This window comes from Magnolia sinica, chromosome 2, assembly GCF_029962835.1.
Source record: "Magnolia sinica isolate HGM2019 chromosome 2, MsV1, whole genome shotgun sequence".
Taxonomy (NCBI): Eukaryota; Viridiplantae; Streptophyta; class Magnoliopsida; order Magnoliales; family Magnoliaceae; genus Magnolia; species Magnolia sinica.
Window position 1 is genome coordinate 12,226,870 of NC_080574.1, and position 15,946 is coordinate 12,242,815.

At 38.1% G+C, this 15,946-nt stretch overlaps 1 protein-coding gene across 8 annotated transcripts in view; it reads left to right on the forward strand.

The window, feature by feature from the left end:
• LOC131235090 (rho GTPase-activating protein REN1-like) overlaps positions 1–15,946 on the forward strand; it is a 78,982-nt gene that overhangs the window by 13,183 nt on the left and 49,853 nt on the right. For all 8 annotated transcript variants that reach the window (XM_058232226.1, XM_058232241.1, XM_058232211.1 and 5 more), the window contains exons 4-9: positions 1,405–1,450; positions 2,197–2,273; positions 10,709–10,779; positions 10,998–11,073; positions 11,210–11,363; positions 13,558–13,677. In XM_058232226.1, coding sequence (XP_058088209.1) covers positions 1,405–1,450; positions 2,197–2,273; positions 10,709–10,779; positions 10,998–11,073; positions 11,210–11,363; positions 13,558–13,677 — 544 coding nt within the window. The remainder of the gene's footprint in view (positions 1–1,404; positions 1,451–2,196; positions 2,274–10,708; positions 10,780–10,997; positions 11,074–11,209; positions 11,364–13,557; positions 13,678–15,946) is intronic.

The following is a 15,946-nucleotide window of genomic DNA, read 5'->3' on the forward strand; positions in this document are numbered from 1 at the left end:
CAAATGTCTGTTTAATGTGCTATCAAGATGAGGAAACTGTGTATCATTTATTTATCCGTGAGGAAGATGTGGAAAAGTTTCTTCAATCCATTCGGAATAGCATGGGTGTCACTGAGTTCCATTGGTCAGTTCTTTTTGATGTGGCATGGAGGTGGTTTAGGAAAGATGTGGAGAAGAGTTTGGTGCCTATGTCTTCTAGCGGGGATTTGGTTCTTATGGCTGGAAAGGAATAATCGTTGTTTTAGGTATTGGGCAGGGTGAGTCTTGGAGGTCTTCAGTAGGGCCAAGATGCATGTGAAGGAGCAAGGAATTGCATCGAAGGCTATTGGCTATTTTCCTGATAGTTGGCTTGAGTTGTAATTATATTTTATTTGTCTTTGTTTGTATATTTTGGCTGTGGCCTTTGTCAATAAAATGTTCCAATGTAAAAAAAAAACAAGCTAGAAATTAGAATAACTCTTATAGACACTCCAATCACTGGACACAATGACTGAGTTCTCTCTCATAAAATTCTTAAAGACAGTGCAATACTTGTGGCTACATATGCATATATGGAGTTTTTGCCAATTGCTTTCCTAACATAATTATAACTCCTAATATTTGCCTTTATTTGTTGATCAGTTTCATGAAATAAAATGGAAACTAGTTAATGACTTGAATAAAAATAAGAAATTGACTTTCCTAACATGCTAAGCATGTATGTTGCATATATGCGAACAATGCACACGTATGAATAATAGATGATTGTGCAGTGTACCTCTCTGTAGGGTCCACAGTTTGATTGGGCACACTCATTTAGATCTATTCGCTTGGTCTTGCATCTTTGTAAAAAATCTTTCTTATGTAGAATCAAAACTTTTTCTGGATTATGAAATATTTCCCAATCTCTGCATCACCAAAGATGTGTTCATCCTTGCTTTGTCATATTCCGTATTAAGAGTTGCTGATCAGATCGTTGATCTGGCCCTCAATTCTCCACACAGCTCAATTTGCCATCCATTAGTCGATTCACCTGTGGATCCATTTTGCAGACCCAAAGGTGGAATAATCAGTCAATCCAACCATCATTTCTGTTGGTTCATCTGCCAACTTTTCTCTTTCTTCTAATTTTGCTGTTCCTTCATCAAACTCAGCCACCAATTCATCAGTAGACTGATCTGAAAATTCATTGGTCAGTCCTCCCTTGATCCATCAGCAGCCAATCCACCTAAAGATCCATCTATGGATCCATTGAAATGCTTATTGGGATAGTTCTATGAAAAGATACATTATGCCTTCAGGTGTCATAGCATGTAGTCTGTTTGCAATTTAAGTTTTGTGTGAATTATGCTGTTTGGTTTATTTATATTTGGTAACACTGACGTGTTTAAATACTAAAAACTCCTGTTTTCTTGACTTTACAAGACTCTGCAGGTTTTCAAGAGTGGGCCGCTACTTGTATCATCCAAAGGTTTGTTTACTTCTCCAGTTTCTAGTTCACATCCCTATGAAAATTTAACATTCAGCACCATTTATTTCTGGATAGATGTTTTAGTGATCCCTTGAGCTATGGATGCTCGCCATATTCTCTTCTCTTCATAGTTGTGGTATATGCTTCTCTCCATGAGTAAACACTGGCTATACAACTCTTACCTTCTGCGAAAAGTTTGAGCTTTTTTCTTTTGGATCACATCAGATAACTTTCAAAGCAATTTCTGTCTTTGGTTTGTTCTAATTTCTGAATCACATTTTCTATAACTTCCTTTCTCTTTACTTTATTTCTATTGACTTCTTAACTTTCTAGGAGTATTTGCTCTTTCACTCATTAAAAGATTCTTACAACACTTGTCTGCATGCCATTTATTTTTTTGCTTCTAATTAGTCGAGGTTTTGCAATATGCCGTGCCTTTATTACATCAAGTTGATCAATAGATGATCTTTTCCACTGTCTAAGGCAGCCTTAAAGTTTTATTTCTTCATTTTGTGATTGACCATGGTGAAAATTGTGAGACGGCCATAAAGTTACATTATGTTTATTTCTCACTTATAACTGTAATCTATTTAAATGTGCTCTTATTTAATGAACAACAATGGACAAATTATCCAGAGCATTATACGTATAGTCAGCATTGTCAGATAATCCCTTTCCATTTTTTTATGCCAGTGGGAATTATCACCTGTTCTGAAACTACTATATTGCAATTAATACACATGTAGGAATAGGATGGACATCATGGAAGAAACGCTGGTTTATCCTCACAAAGACATCGCTGGTCTTCTTTAGAAGTGACCCGGTAAGGATTATTTTGTTTGTTTTCCTCCATTCCTTTTTTCTTTCATCTGCATTGGTCTTATTTTGCATCATTGGTAGCAGTAGGCTCAGGATTTGAATGTGGTTATTTATTCCAAGGAATGATCACTCACAATTGGTTGCATGTGAACTCCACATGCAACCTTGCTCACGTGCCAACATGTCACATGTTGGACATCTGAGTCATGCATTAGGTGGGCTAATATAGGATGAAGTTTTCTATCCTAAGGTGATGATAAAATCTGATTTCCAGATTATATGAGCAATAAATCATAAATTTCAGTAATCTTATATCAATCCAAAACAATAAGTAAATAGATAATATGTTAGATCCTAGGCTAATACATGCTCGTAATAGGAACTATTAACACACCAAAGCAATCGGTCCCAATGGGATTAAGAAACCCCCAAATTAACATAGGGATTGACTATCAATCAAGGGGAATCACTTGCATCAAAAGGGAACTGAGGGAATTTTGGGTTTGAGAGGGATTAATGTTTATGGAAGAAAATGGGATTTAGGGTATATGAAAAGAAGGAGAAACTATGAATTAGGGTTATGGTTTTGCGAGGAAACATTAATGGGATGAGAAAGGGCAAAAGGGAATAAAACCATATGCTAGATGGGTCACACGTGCGCGGCTGTATGGTTGTGTAACATTCCGAATTTTCACGGGCAGAGTTTATACTCGTGCCTGAGAAAACCGGGTGTTAATAATGTATAAACTGGATGCTTTAGAATTGCACCTTTTTTTTTTCTTCATCCAGATACATTTATGAAGGTAACATTCACAAGAATAAAATCAACTGTATTGATTATTTCATCAGAGTAATAGAATTCAATAAATAATCAAATGCCTTCTCAATGGAAGCTTATTACATTTATCGAGTTCGCAACGGAAGTATAAAACTAAATAGTAAACTATTTTCCTATTATTTCAGTATGATCTTCCATAGGGAGATGGTCCTCTAAGTCTTCGATTTGTACATCACCTGCATCATCTATACGGTTGGGAGAGGGTCAATGCCCTACTTATAGTGATGGTTATCCTTTAAGATTAACAGTAATTCAAGAGATTCATAAAAGCAATGTAAAAGTTTTGATACATCCCGTACTCCACAACTACAAGAGGTATCAATATGCACAAGCAATCTACATGAGATGCATGCCTAGCAAAGTATATGCGCTTTATCACACTTAGCGATCGCCACAATGTGGAATACAATTATAGTTATCTGACTCGCCCCGCATCCCATACTATGGAGATTCGCTGGCATCTCCCACGTTTAACATGGATTTATGCGGTTATCCCAAGACGAACACAACACATGACCGGGTGAATCATGCAACCCGGATTGGAACGACTAATTACGACATTCAACCCCCAAAAGAGAAGACCGGATTGGAGCGACTAAATGTGACATCCAACCCCCAAAAAGAAAAGAATTGAAGTAACACGTATAATGATTTACATACACCAATTTGTGCACCATCACCCATAAAACATGGAATTACATGTCGCCCCGTGGCTGCTACTGAAAACACATTACGTCCACGATATTTATTCGATCGCTAGAAGAGGGATTCCAACATAGTACTTGCACCAAAGAGAGAAATCCATTGAATTATAGGAGTTCAGGAATATCAAGACACGTGCCCAAGCCTTAAAAATAAATAACATAAGGCCAATAATATAAAGAGAAGAGTGGCAATGGCCAACATAATAAAGAGGAGAGTGACGATGGTCAACTCAATAAAAGAAGAGTAGCAATGGCTAACTCAACAAATAGACGAGTGATAGTGGCCAACTCAAATATAAGGAGAGTGGTAATAACCAACTCAATAAATTGATAAAGGCAAGGGCAACGCTTGTATCCATCGCCACACACAAATTCATAAAGATCATTCGTAATCAACATTATATTATAATCCCAAAGGGCAAATAATTGATGGTAAAACATATAATTGCAGGGAGGATTCATATTAACATGAAGGCATGTAAAAGACAAGATAAATATAACAACTTCAATTAATGTAAGTTTAAAGGATAACACCCTCACCTAGTAAAGTTTAAGGCCTCGGGTAATCTTAAGATCAGCACTTGCTTTGCTGTCCTAGCCCACATGAATCGGATGATTAGGATTAGTGTTTAAACTATAACATCCCTGTATTTTATTCTCGTATGGGAGTTCTGAAAGGTGGAATACATTCCTCCTCTTTGTTGCCAAGGAAATAGAAGAGTCTGAAAAAGAAGGGAGAGGAACGGGTTGAACCTGAACTGAACTTGGGCAGCAACCTCGGCCTTCACGGTTTTCTTCTTCTCTTCCTCTCTCTCTCTCTTTCTTTCTTTTCTTTTGTCTCTCTTTCTCTTTTCTTTTTTCTTTTCTTTTCTTTCTTTCTTTCTTACTTTCTTTCTTTTCCTTTCTTCCACCTTCTCTTTCTTTCTCTTTCTTTTCTTTTCTTCCACCTTCTCTTTCTTTCTCTTTTCCTTCTCTCTCTTTCTTTTCTTTTCTTTTTGCTACGTCCAGCAGAGAGTTGGACGTTACTCTCTCCTCTCGATCTCTCTCATGTTTCTCTTCCCTCGCTTTGTTTTTTTTTTTTTCTTTTCTTTTCCCATCTTTCTTTCTATCATCGGTTATGTTGTTTTTTTTTTTTTTAAATAAAAAATAAAATAGGTGGGAGCGTTCTCCAGATCCTTCTGCGAAGTTCTCACGCAATCCTTGTTTCGCAGAAAAGAGAAGGACGTAGTTCCCTGTTTTTACGAAACAGTGAAGTCTCTATTCCGCAATCTTGGTGGGCCATCCATCAAGTAATGGTCTTGATCACGCATTCAAGGATGATCGGATGGTGGTCCTGCGATGAGGTTTTGCGGATGAAATTCCAGGGAGTGCAACTGGTGTAGGGAGAAACGGTGAAGTGCCGTGTTCTTTTCTCCCTCATGTTCCTTTCGAATGACGTGGAGGGAATCGGATTTGTCTCCCGTGGTCCGGATCAGTTAGAGTTGTCATGACCATGAGTTCCGGTGAGAGAATTTCCTAAACTTTCGGCCTCGTTTCGCAACTCAGCGAAGTCCGGTCGATTGTGTTCGAAGCTGTGTACACGTGGGGGTTTAAAAATGTGTAAGAGGGGCTAGGGTTTGGTCAGATTCGTCCTATGAATCCACTGGACGGTTCAGATCGCTCTACATGATCGTGATGGTGGCCCACTTGGACTCCCAAACGGACGTTGTCCACTAGGGTTGCAGTGTAGGTGATTTCTTGCAACCGTTGTTGCGGCCACATGTGCGTGCATGGGTGCACGTGGCCAGTAGGGTTTTGGTCGGAGGTGGGGTCCGCACACGATGGACGGTTTGGATCATCCTACGTGATGATAGTGGTGGGCCACAAGTCATCCCAGCGGACGAACGTTCGTTGCGAGAAGGAAGGAGTTGCCTTCCTTTTGCGATTTTCGTTGGGTCAAACATAGTTTGACCCAACCTCTGATTCGGTGCACGGCCGGTGGACACCTGCTATGCACTTGCACAATGCAGGGTGGGGTCCACTGTGATGTTTCTGGAAAATCTACACCGTCCATTCGTTGTTCCATTTAATTTAAGGGGTTGAGCCCCAATTTGAAGCATATCCAAAGATCAGGTGGGCCCCAAATCAATAGTTAATGGATGATCTATCCATTGGGTTATTTTTACAATGATCTAAGGGTTGAAATCTGACGTGTATGGGTAATTTGTGATATAAAGGCATGGTATAAAATTTCGCATCAAACGGATTATGGGAACCATGTGATCTAAAATCACAGGGTCTATGTTAATGACATTTTCATAATTATTGCTAATCTAAGAGTTTTGCGAAATCTAATGGTTCTACATGGTTGTGGCCATGTTTTTAAGTAATTCTTGTTAAAGAACTTATATCTAAATCATCATGGATGAAGGGTTTATTTGTCAATTCATTTAAGAGATGGTTTATGTGTTAAATCACTTGATGGATGATCTTGTCCTAAAATCAACGGTCCGATTGCTGGATTTATGAGTGGAGATCATTCACAATGGTTAGGTTCGTGTCAGGGAATAGATGTAAGGTTTGGATAGTTGGATTGGTATCATACACACACATATATTACGTTGAATCTTATGGTAACGCTCGAGAACTTTCGATGCTCGAGTATCGAAAAGTTCGGGGCGTTGCAGGTTGACTGTAGAGTCCAGTCCGTACGAACATTCGTACGGTTGTACGGATGGATGAATCCGCATTTACTTGGGTGGGTTTTGAGTTTAGAAAGGTTTGGGTTGATGGATTTGTGGTTTTGGATGTTAGGATTTGAGAGTGGCGAAGGAAAATAAACAAAAAAAAAAGGGTGAGAAAAAAGATGTAGTTGAGAAGATACCTTTGAGGGAGGAGAAGAGATAGTATTGGATTCACTCCAAGGTGGCTTCGCTTCCTCTTGGATTCACACCAAGGGGATGGCTTCACACTATTAAAAAGATTTGATTCACAAGAGCATCAAGAGAGAAACATCAAATTTCATTCAAAGCATCATCGGCCCTAGGGTTGGATGTCCAAGGCCTTATATAGTTTAAGATTTAAATTTTTACCAAAAAAAAAAAAAAGAAAAAAAAAACAGCTTAAGCCAAACATAGTTTGCTTTTTTCCTCCTTAATAAACACTTATTTCAAGATAACCCCCCTACTAAAAGAAAATGAAAATATAATCCAATAAATCAATTAACTAACAAAAGTACTAAAGCATAAACAATCTAAACTATCCTAAGTACTTGATGGGTCCTGATGACGTCCATGATCAAGGCGGGCCATGATGATCAAGCCGCATCCAACGGTCCGATCATGCCATCCTCGTGATCCAAGCTCGTTCAAAATTTATCCAAGCTCGTACTCCATGCAACCCACAAGCATCTTCCCAATGTGGGGTCTTCAACTCTTCCTCTAGACCCAAACGAGTACTCGCCTAGCCACAGGGAGATAGGGGCTTGCCTCCTCCTCTGATATGTACATAATGGCTTGCATGATGTGATGTCCTCACCATGGGCCCCCCATGAAGATCACTTGGAGAAAAATCACGGCGGTGCACCCATCAGACGGGCTAGATGTGCATGTTGAATATGATTGTCAACATGTTTGACTTAAAACCACACGATATTTTCATACAGGGTGGAATCAGGCTGGTGCACCCATCAGCTGGGCTAAATGTGTACAGTGAATCAGACTGTCAACAGGTTTGACTTAAAGCCACACAATTTAAATCACCAGGTATGCCCTCTTTTGCATTTGGATTAGCAATATGGGGAATAATTTATATTAAAGTAATTGAAACTCATATTTCAAAAATGGGAAGTGCTAATGTCTTCACCTTCATGACGCTGTTAGCAATGTCTCCAAAGTTTTTAAGTGACAAATGGGATGGCCAATCATTGATCTGGATTGCCCATACATTTGATACCATTACTAGCGGTCCATGGTGGAAAAATCATGTTGATCAAATGATCGTAATCCTTTTGAATGTTGGCCATTTTGTAAAAACCATCCATTTTTTGTTAGCCATGGATTGGATATTAGCATCTTCTAACCTAAGCAATACTTTACAATCATAAGCAATTGATGGTAGGGCCTAAATAGGTGTTTCAAGATGATGATTGGTCCTATTTTTTTTTCCTCTTAATCTTGATATCCATTTTTTATGCCACCCTTTGGATGGTCATGATCACTCGACTGGATGTTTATTTTCATCATGGTTTGCCAATAGTGATATAAAACTAATGATGGTTTAAATTGATGATTGGTTGCCTCATTTGTCATTTAAAGGCTTTGGGGATGTTGCTAACGTCCAACGAAGTTGGGGACATTAGCATTTTCCCATAAAAATAATAAAATATGGTAAAACATTTTAAATGATAAAAAAAATAAAATAATAAGTAGTTGGGTCCCTATAATCTAAGATTGGGGGGTTAAGGGGGACCGATACCTATATCCGTAGTGACAAATCTCTTTCTAGGACATCTCTAGGGAGATTTTCAAAATTTGAGGTTTTTCTCGGGTTATTATTGGGAAAATCTCACCAAAAATAAAAGTATATATTAATAAATAAATTTAAAATTTAAATATATATTCATAACTCAAATTCCTTAAGGAATTTACTATTTTTTTAGTCAATACCGTGAGAATATTGCGATTTAATTGTGACTTTCAAAATCCGTTGACATTTTGAAAATCTTCCAATAATATCGTGATCATATCGTTTAGTGTATTTTTTTGTGATGTTTTCAAAATCTTGGCGATATTTGTCACACTGCCTGTACCCATCCCCCAACAATATAGCAATTGATGGTAGGAGATAAAAGGGATATCTTATAGGCATTCAAGATTTAGTTAAAATGATTTCATTTGGTCTCTCAAGATGGTAGTAGCAGAGGAATAAGACAATTGACAATCCCTATAAAAAGAGAGAACAATTGTTATAACTCTTGTATTTTATTAAGAATTAAGTATATGAAGAGTAAAGAAAGGTTAAGAAAGTGGGATGTGGTGGAGTGAGCTAGTTCAACTCGCATTTGGCTAAATCATTTCGAGTTGGTACACCAAACCATTTGGACACATTATATGTGCATGCACTTATGTGCTTTGTACACTCATTTTGGGAAGTCAAGAAATATAGTGTCTGATTGAACATGTTGGGTGCCATCTGATTGTACTAAATAACAAGAAGGAATAGATCATGAAAACTCTATTGCTTATTTGATTATGTGCAAGTGTGCAACTAGTAAGTGTTATGAGGCCTCAATTCTGATCCAAAATTTAATTCATGTAGGTACTCATTATGCATCGAGTGGAATATGTTAAAAGTAGAAATTAGTTAATTGGAATTTTCTCAAATAAATTTGCGATAGTTTTCTAAATAATTATATGCATTAAATATTTATATTTGGAAAAGCAAACAATCACATTAATTTTATTTTATTTTACACTCATAGAATTGTTTTTGGCATTAAAAAATAAAATAAATTTAAGGAAGACCTAGACAAATATAAATCGGTGGAAATTTTGGAAATGCAATTTTGGAGAATTACACTTAATTCAAGGTATGGGTTTAGTGAACAAAGAAATTGGAGAGGTTTATCTAGTTGTTTAGTTCACATATTGGCATGACTATAAATACCCAATCTATGATGTCTAATTTGTTATTTGCAACTGGTTATGGGAGGATTGTTTTGCCCTTACAAAAATTGAAATACTAGGCGAGGACCACAACCTAGGGTTGTGGGAATTTGCCTAAGAATAGTCATGATGACTCAACTCCTAGCCCAAGCAAAAGAATTGTGCTTGTGAGAGAAGCACTATCGGTTCAACTTATTGCGAATAGGAGGTGGATTTGATTTGAAGCTTAGAGATCTAATCCAAATAGATCTCAATTTCCTCCTTTTTGGAAATGGGAGGGAAGAGGGAGTAAAGATGTAGGGAAGTCTATATTGATATTGGAGCATTCAGATCTCATGTTTTCATTTTCTCTAAGTTTCTCTAAAACATGTCAAATGGGACAAATGGGGCTTCAGGAATAATCTGTTTGTCAACTGATTTCAATGGGGCCTGGGGGTTTTGAAGGAAAGGTGCCTGATGAGTCTTGGGACCAATCAAACAGTCTAAATGGGTTTTCCAACAAAAAACATCTTATCCATCCATCGATCCAATGTTTCTGGATATTTTCGATCTCACAGTTTAGACTTTCCCAACAAAAATATGGTTGGAGATTAGCGATCCACTTTATTGACCTACTGGTGCTCTTCATTTGGAATTTATGTTGGAACCATGAAAGAAATAAACAACAGAAGCAAAACTAAATAGTTAAGACAATGACACTAATGATGAAGAGCTGGACTTGTATGACTCATAAAGCTGGGTCACTCTTGATGAAGAGATCCTACGTGCAGCTAGCTGCTACATGACAACTTTAGTCAATGTCCTACTTAACCATGGCCTCCTTTATACAGAGAGAAGCTAGGGGTAACCAAACACTAACAAATTGTGGGACCAAACTCCAGCACTTGCAAAAATGGCTGACAAAAGTTTGGTATGTATGTGATGTGTCGATGCATCTCCTATCTTATTTCTATTGCCTCAGATGTGCTTATGCTCTTCTGATGAATTATCACTGTTAGTATGACATGAATGATCACGTCTCTTCTGATGAATTGTCACTGTTGGTATGACATCAATGGCTTTGGATTTAGTATTTGCAACATGCGTGCCCTTGCAGGCATTGTTTGGAAATGCTTTCAAATGCCGCCCATCTCTTCTTGACTAAGATTCATGGATTTCCACTTTCTAGAGTTAATTCTAGAGCATTCTCTCTATGGTTGTCAATTTGCTGAAACTTATGGTGAGAAACATTTACTGTTGTTCTGCTTTTCAGAGTGTTGCCCCTCAAAAAGGGAGTGAGGCCAATCTTACACTTGGGGGAATTGACCTCAACAACTCAGCTAGGTGAGCATTGCTTCCTAGCATTTCATGATGGAACATCATCACAACTTCATCATCATAACATTATCTAAAGCTACTCTGGGTCGACTTCATGAATCCTGAGGGATATTTTGATTTCGTCATGAATATTTTGTTTTTTCTTCTATTGTTGTCCTCAATGGAAATTAGAGCATATTAATTTGTAGCCAGTATTAAAACTGTTATGGCATATGATTATGCAGTGTGGTTGTTAGAGCAGATAAAAAACTCCTAACAGTTCTCTTTCCTGGTCGTGATGGGCGAGCATTTACACTCAAGGTGATCTGTTGCTGCTATTGATTTGTGCTAAGTCACATGTAGCCAACAGTAACTGATATATATATTTTTTTCTTATTGTTTAAATTTAGTATCTCCCACAACAAATATGGATACTTAATTTCTTTTTGTGTAACAGGCTGAAACTTCAGAGGACATGTATGAGTGGAAAACTGCACTTGAAGCTGCTTTGGCACAAGCTCCTGGTGGTGCAACTGCAACCCTTGCAGTTGAACAGAGTGGAATCTTCCTCAATGAAGCGCCTGATGCAATTGAAGGGTCTTTTGAACAATGTGTGCTTCTCTTTATCCCATTCATGTTTCCCATGTATGGGTTCAATTAAAATGAGTAGTATGTGCTTTGATGTGCAGAATGCTTATATAGCTCTGCAGATGAGCTGCTCTTGGCCTTCCAGTGGCTGTGCAGTACCTATACTATATATAATGTGAGTAGTGGTTGAACAAATTTACCCTTGCAATTAGCAGGAGGGAGGGGCATTAACTAGTAGTTTTGGGTTGCAGCTGGTTCTTCAATCGAGGTTTTTTTTTTTTTTTTTTTTGAATTTATATGTGAGTAGCCTGCTCCCACTTCTCATCCTCTTCGCATATAGCCGCACATAGACATAGTATTAGGGAGACCGCGCAACAAAGTTTTTGTGGGGCCCATGGTGATGACTGTGTGACATCCACCGTACATCCGCTGCGCTGGCTCATGTTAGGATGTCAGCCCAAACGTGAGGCAGAGCTAAAGCTCGAGTGGGCCATAACACCAGACAAGTGAGATGGACCGCGCACTATTGGAGGATGTCTATGCCTTTTTGTCTTTCTCTCTCTGCGTGTAGCTTGCACTTTGGCACAACTGCGCCCTTTTCCTCCATCTCTCTCTCTCTCCTTTTCCTCTCTCCCCTACTCTCTCCACATGCATTGCATGTGACCCATAGTAATATGTGCATGAGGAACCTATGTGTTCCATTTGGACACAATTTTTGTAGTAGTTTGATGCAGGACCGATGCATGAACTAAGTAACATGTGAGATCAAATAACCGAATTAAAATATTTTTTTTAAAAAACAAACGTCGCTATATTCATCACAAAATCATGAAAATCAAAAGAAAATCATACATAATCCTAACCTAAGCTATCAACATCGTAACAAAAGATCATTAAATAAAAAGAAACTAGGATCTAATGGATGTAGGGACATCCAATTAGCATAGGGTATATTCTATTTCAAAATAGGAAACCTAATACAACTTAGGGTGAGAAATAAGGTTTAGGCAATTTTTGGAAAGTAAGAAAATGATGAATTTTAGGTTTAGGGTTGGGGTTTCAGGGATGGAAGAAAGGGGTTTTGATATAATGATGGTGGGAAACTAAAAGGGGCAGGTGAGATTCACACGTGTGGCCATACGGTCACAAGTGTGGCGTGGGAGGATGGGTTTAGGTCGATTAGGATTTGGATTGTGGATGAGTATGAGAAAGTTGGATTTGGGAGAAGATGGAGATTTGGGATAGGCGAATTAAGAATCTGAAGAAAATACCTGGATGGGAAAGAAAAGAGAAGATGGTGTGGGGATAGATGGAGACCTCGCACCTCTGTTGGTGAAGATTATCTTCGCACCAATCTTCCTTTCAAATTACACGGAAGTATCTTCAAATTGCATGAAGATGTGAGAAGAAAGCAAGAACTTTAAAAAAAATAAAAAAAAAAAATCACAAAACTCAATGGGAGAGAGGTCACACACCCCCCCTCTTTTTATAGATTCAAGAAGTTTCAAAAATTACAAAAATCTCCGTCTTGTGAATTTTAACGAAAATACCTTTAGTTTAAATAAAATCAACTAAAATACTCATAATGTGTCTAAATATAAAATAATCAGAAACTAAATCCTAAAATATGATAAAGTCTAAAATTGACGTGGACGATCAATGATTAATGGCCCGATCATGTGATCCATGCGATCCAATGACCCAATCGTTGCATCCCTTCGATCCAACGGTCTGGATCACTCCATAAAGCAACCCATGTGCATCTTCCCAGTGTGGGGTCTTCCAGATGCTCGCACATGCACATGGGGTCTTCAGCACGATCACGGGTACTCGCCTAGCCACAGGGAAATTGACGTGGCTCGCCTCCTCCTCTAATACGTATGTAAGGGTGTGCGTGACGTGATGTCCTCATCATAGTTACACTTGGCAGCCTTACATCCTGAAAATGTGGAGGCTTTAGTCATTTACCAGACATAATATGAAAACACTGTCAATAATCTTGTTTAAGAGCCATGAATAAGTGAGAAACCACTCTATAGGTGTCACTTGGCTTGTCTTCTTAGCAATCTCATTGTCGATATTTTATTGACTGTGAATTAATTGTTGCCTTATGTATTTTGCTTTGTAATGATGGATGCCTTTTATGTAATTTGTTTCTTGTCTCTCTGCGCGCACACGTGTGTGTGTTTTCTCAAGAGTACATTATTTCTGTTGCAGGGAGGGATAAACGGCCTGCGAAGTCCTCCATTATTGGTAGGCCAGTTCTTCATGCTTTGGAAGATACCGATGGAACTCCATCTTTCTTGGAGAAAGCTCTTAGGTTCATCGAACAGTATGGTAATTCTTTGCTTATAGTGTTTCAAATCAATTAAATATCATCCTTATTTTCCTAACATTCATCTGCAGATAGTTGGCATCATGCCCATTGATATGTTGTCTTGTGCATTTTTCTCTTTAGAGCTACCTAAACAAGAAATATGGTTATCAACATGCTTCTGGATTTATCTTCACTTGAATTTGTAACCCAATTGAATGATTATAATGAGATGAAAAATTCTAATATGAGAAACATAACAGACCAATCATGAAGATTCTAAGGATTACCAAAAATTATTAGGAGAAACCAAGGAATAAATTTGTTTTTCTTTTCTAAAATAAGTTTAGGAATCACCAGACACACTATCTTGCTTCAACTTTTCAATGCCATTTTACTTCAGTAAAAATAGGAGATGGTTTTCTATGCAGACAAATCTAAAATAGTAAATCCTTTTTCTCCTTTATCAAATGGGGATTTATAAGGCAGTTCGTGCAAGGAGATATTTAAGTGACTCATGGCGCATGTGTACTAGATCTTGGCTACTAACTGGGAGATTTATACTGTGAACATTCCCTAGTCCAACTATCAACCCGCTCCATTGAACAAGGGCCACCTGTGTACATTAAATCTACAACATTGGTTATCTTTCTTCTAACCATTGATTTTTCTCATATTCACAGTGTTAAACAAATAGAAAGTATAACATTGGTTATCTTTCTTCTGGCCATTGATTTTTCTCATATTTGCATTATGTCAAACAAACAGAAAACAAGCAACGAAAGAGACTCATATTAAAGGGCTGGGCAAATCTTACTCGATTAGTGCTCCTAGGTGCCCAAATGGTAAAATTGCTTACACCCTCTTTTCACCTAGACTAGATGAGTTGAGTGGTTGAGCCTCTTTATATATTGATAGGGTTGTAACCTGAATTCTCAAAATTACCTAATGTGGGACAAAAGTGTCTAGACAATATCATAAGACGCAACATATGAGAGATGAGTTTGTACTCAAATCTCCCCTTCAAACTCAACATGGTTGGTGATGAGGGCATCTGAGCACCTACACGAGTTTATCGGAGGAGGAGAGCTAAGGCCCCAACCCCAGCTTCATTATGGTTGGATGATCATTACATGGGGCCCAGTGGACCCAATTTGAGATCTTAGCTGCGTTAAAGACCCCACATGCATGGCTGTGCATCTTCGAATACCCCACACTGGGAAGATGCTTGTGGGCTACTTATTTGGAACTGATTGATACATCTTTGGATTGTTTGGACGTCACCTAGCCTAACCTATATCACATTTGGATGTTACAAACGTTAGACCATGCCGTTGGATATCTTGGACACATCAGTTTGGTGATCCGGACCGTTATGTTAAGAGACTTGGGTTTAGGTGTACGAACACTCTAGTATGCACATCCATGCCATGGGCACATTGGACCACATTCATCCAGGCCATTGATCACGTGTGGATGTGCGGATGTACCTGTTGCAAGTTGGAGATCATCCTTATGCCGTGTGACACATCTTTATTTCTGCTTTATTTTTTAGTTTTATTTTAGGTTATTAGAGATTTATGTTTTGATCTTAACCGTTAATAAATTCGGACGGTCAAGAATAGTTATAGACTTAGGGTTTGCTTAAGTTTACTTATATATATTTGTTTGAGACTTGAGACTTGAGATTATGGATATATTGAATGAAATTTCTCTGCATTGCTTCTGTTGAGCAAGCAAACTTCTCGTGAATGGAATTTGGTGTGAAGCCATTGGAGTAATTCCAAGTTATCTTTCTTATTCCTATCAAGGTATTCCTTTTTTCTCTCTCTCAAACCTCTTTTTTCCATTGAGTATTTTTCTCTTCTTTCTCAAACCCCAACTCCATTATCATCCACCCAACTCATAAGTCATGACTGATCGAATCGATCCAATCCCACTACATCGTCTGTATACATGGCTGTACACTGCACGGACCTGTTCGTACAGCGTCCGTATGACCGAATGGCCTCCCCCTCATTGATCTTTTCTCTTCTTCTATATTTTACAAAACCCTAACCCTAACCCTAGCCTTTTATAAAATCCTAAATTTCCAATTTCTTGATTTCCAAACCCAAACCCTAATCCATTCAAACCCTAGCAAAGCACAAGTGAATCCTCAAATCTAGAATGAATCCTATGCTAGATGGAAGTTCTACCTTCCATTGGGCCATGTCTGATCAATAGCCTTAAGGATATATTTTACGGGATTGTGATGTGGTCTTGAACTTGAACTTAATTGAATATTTGATT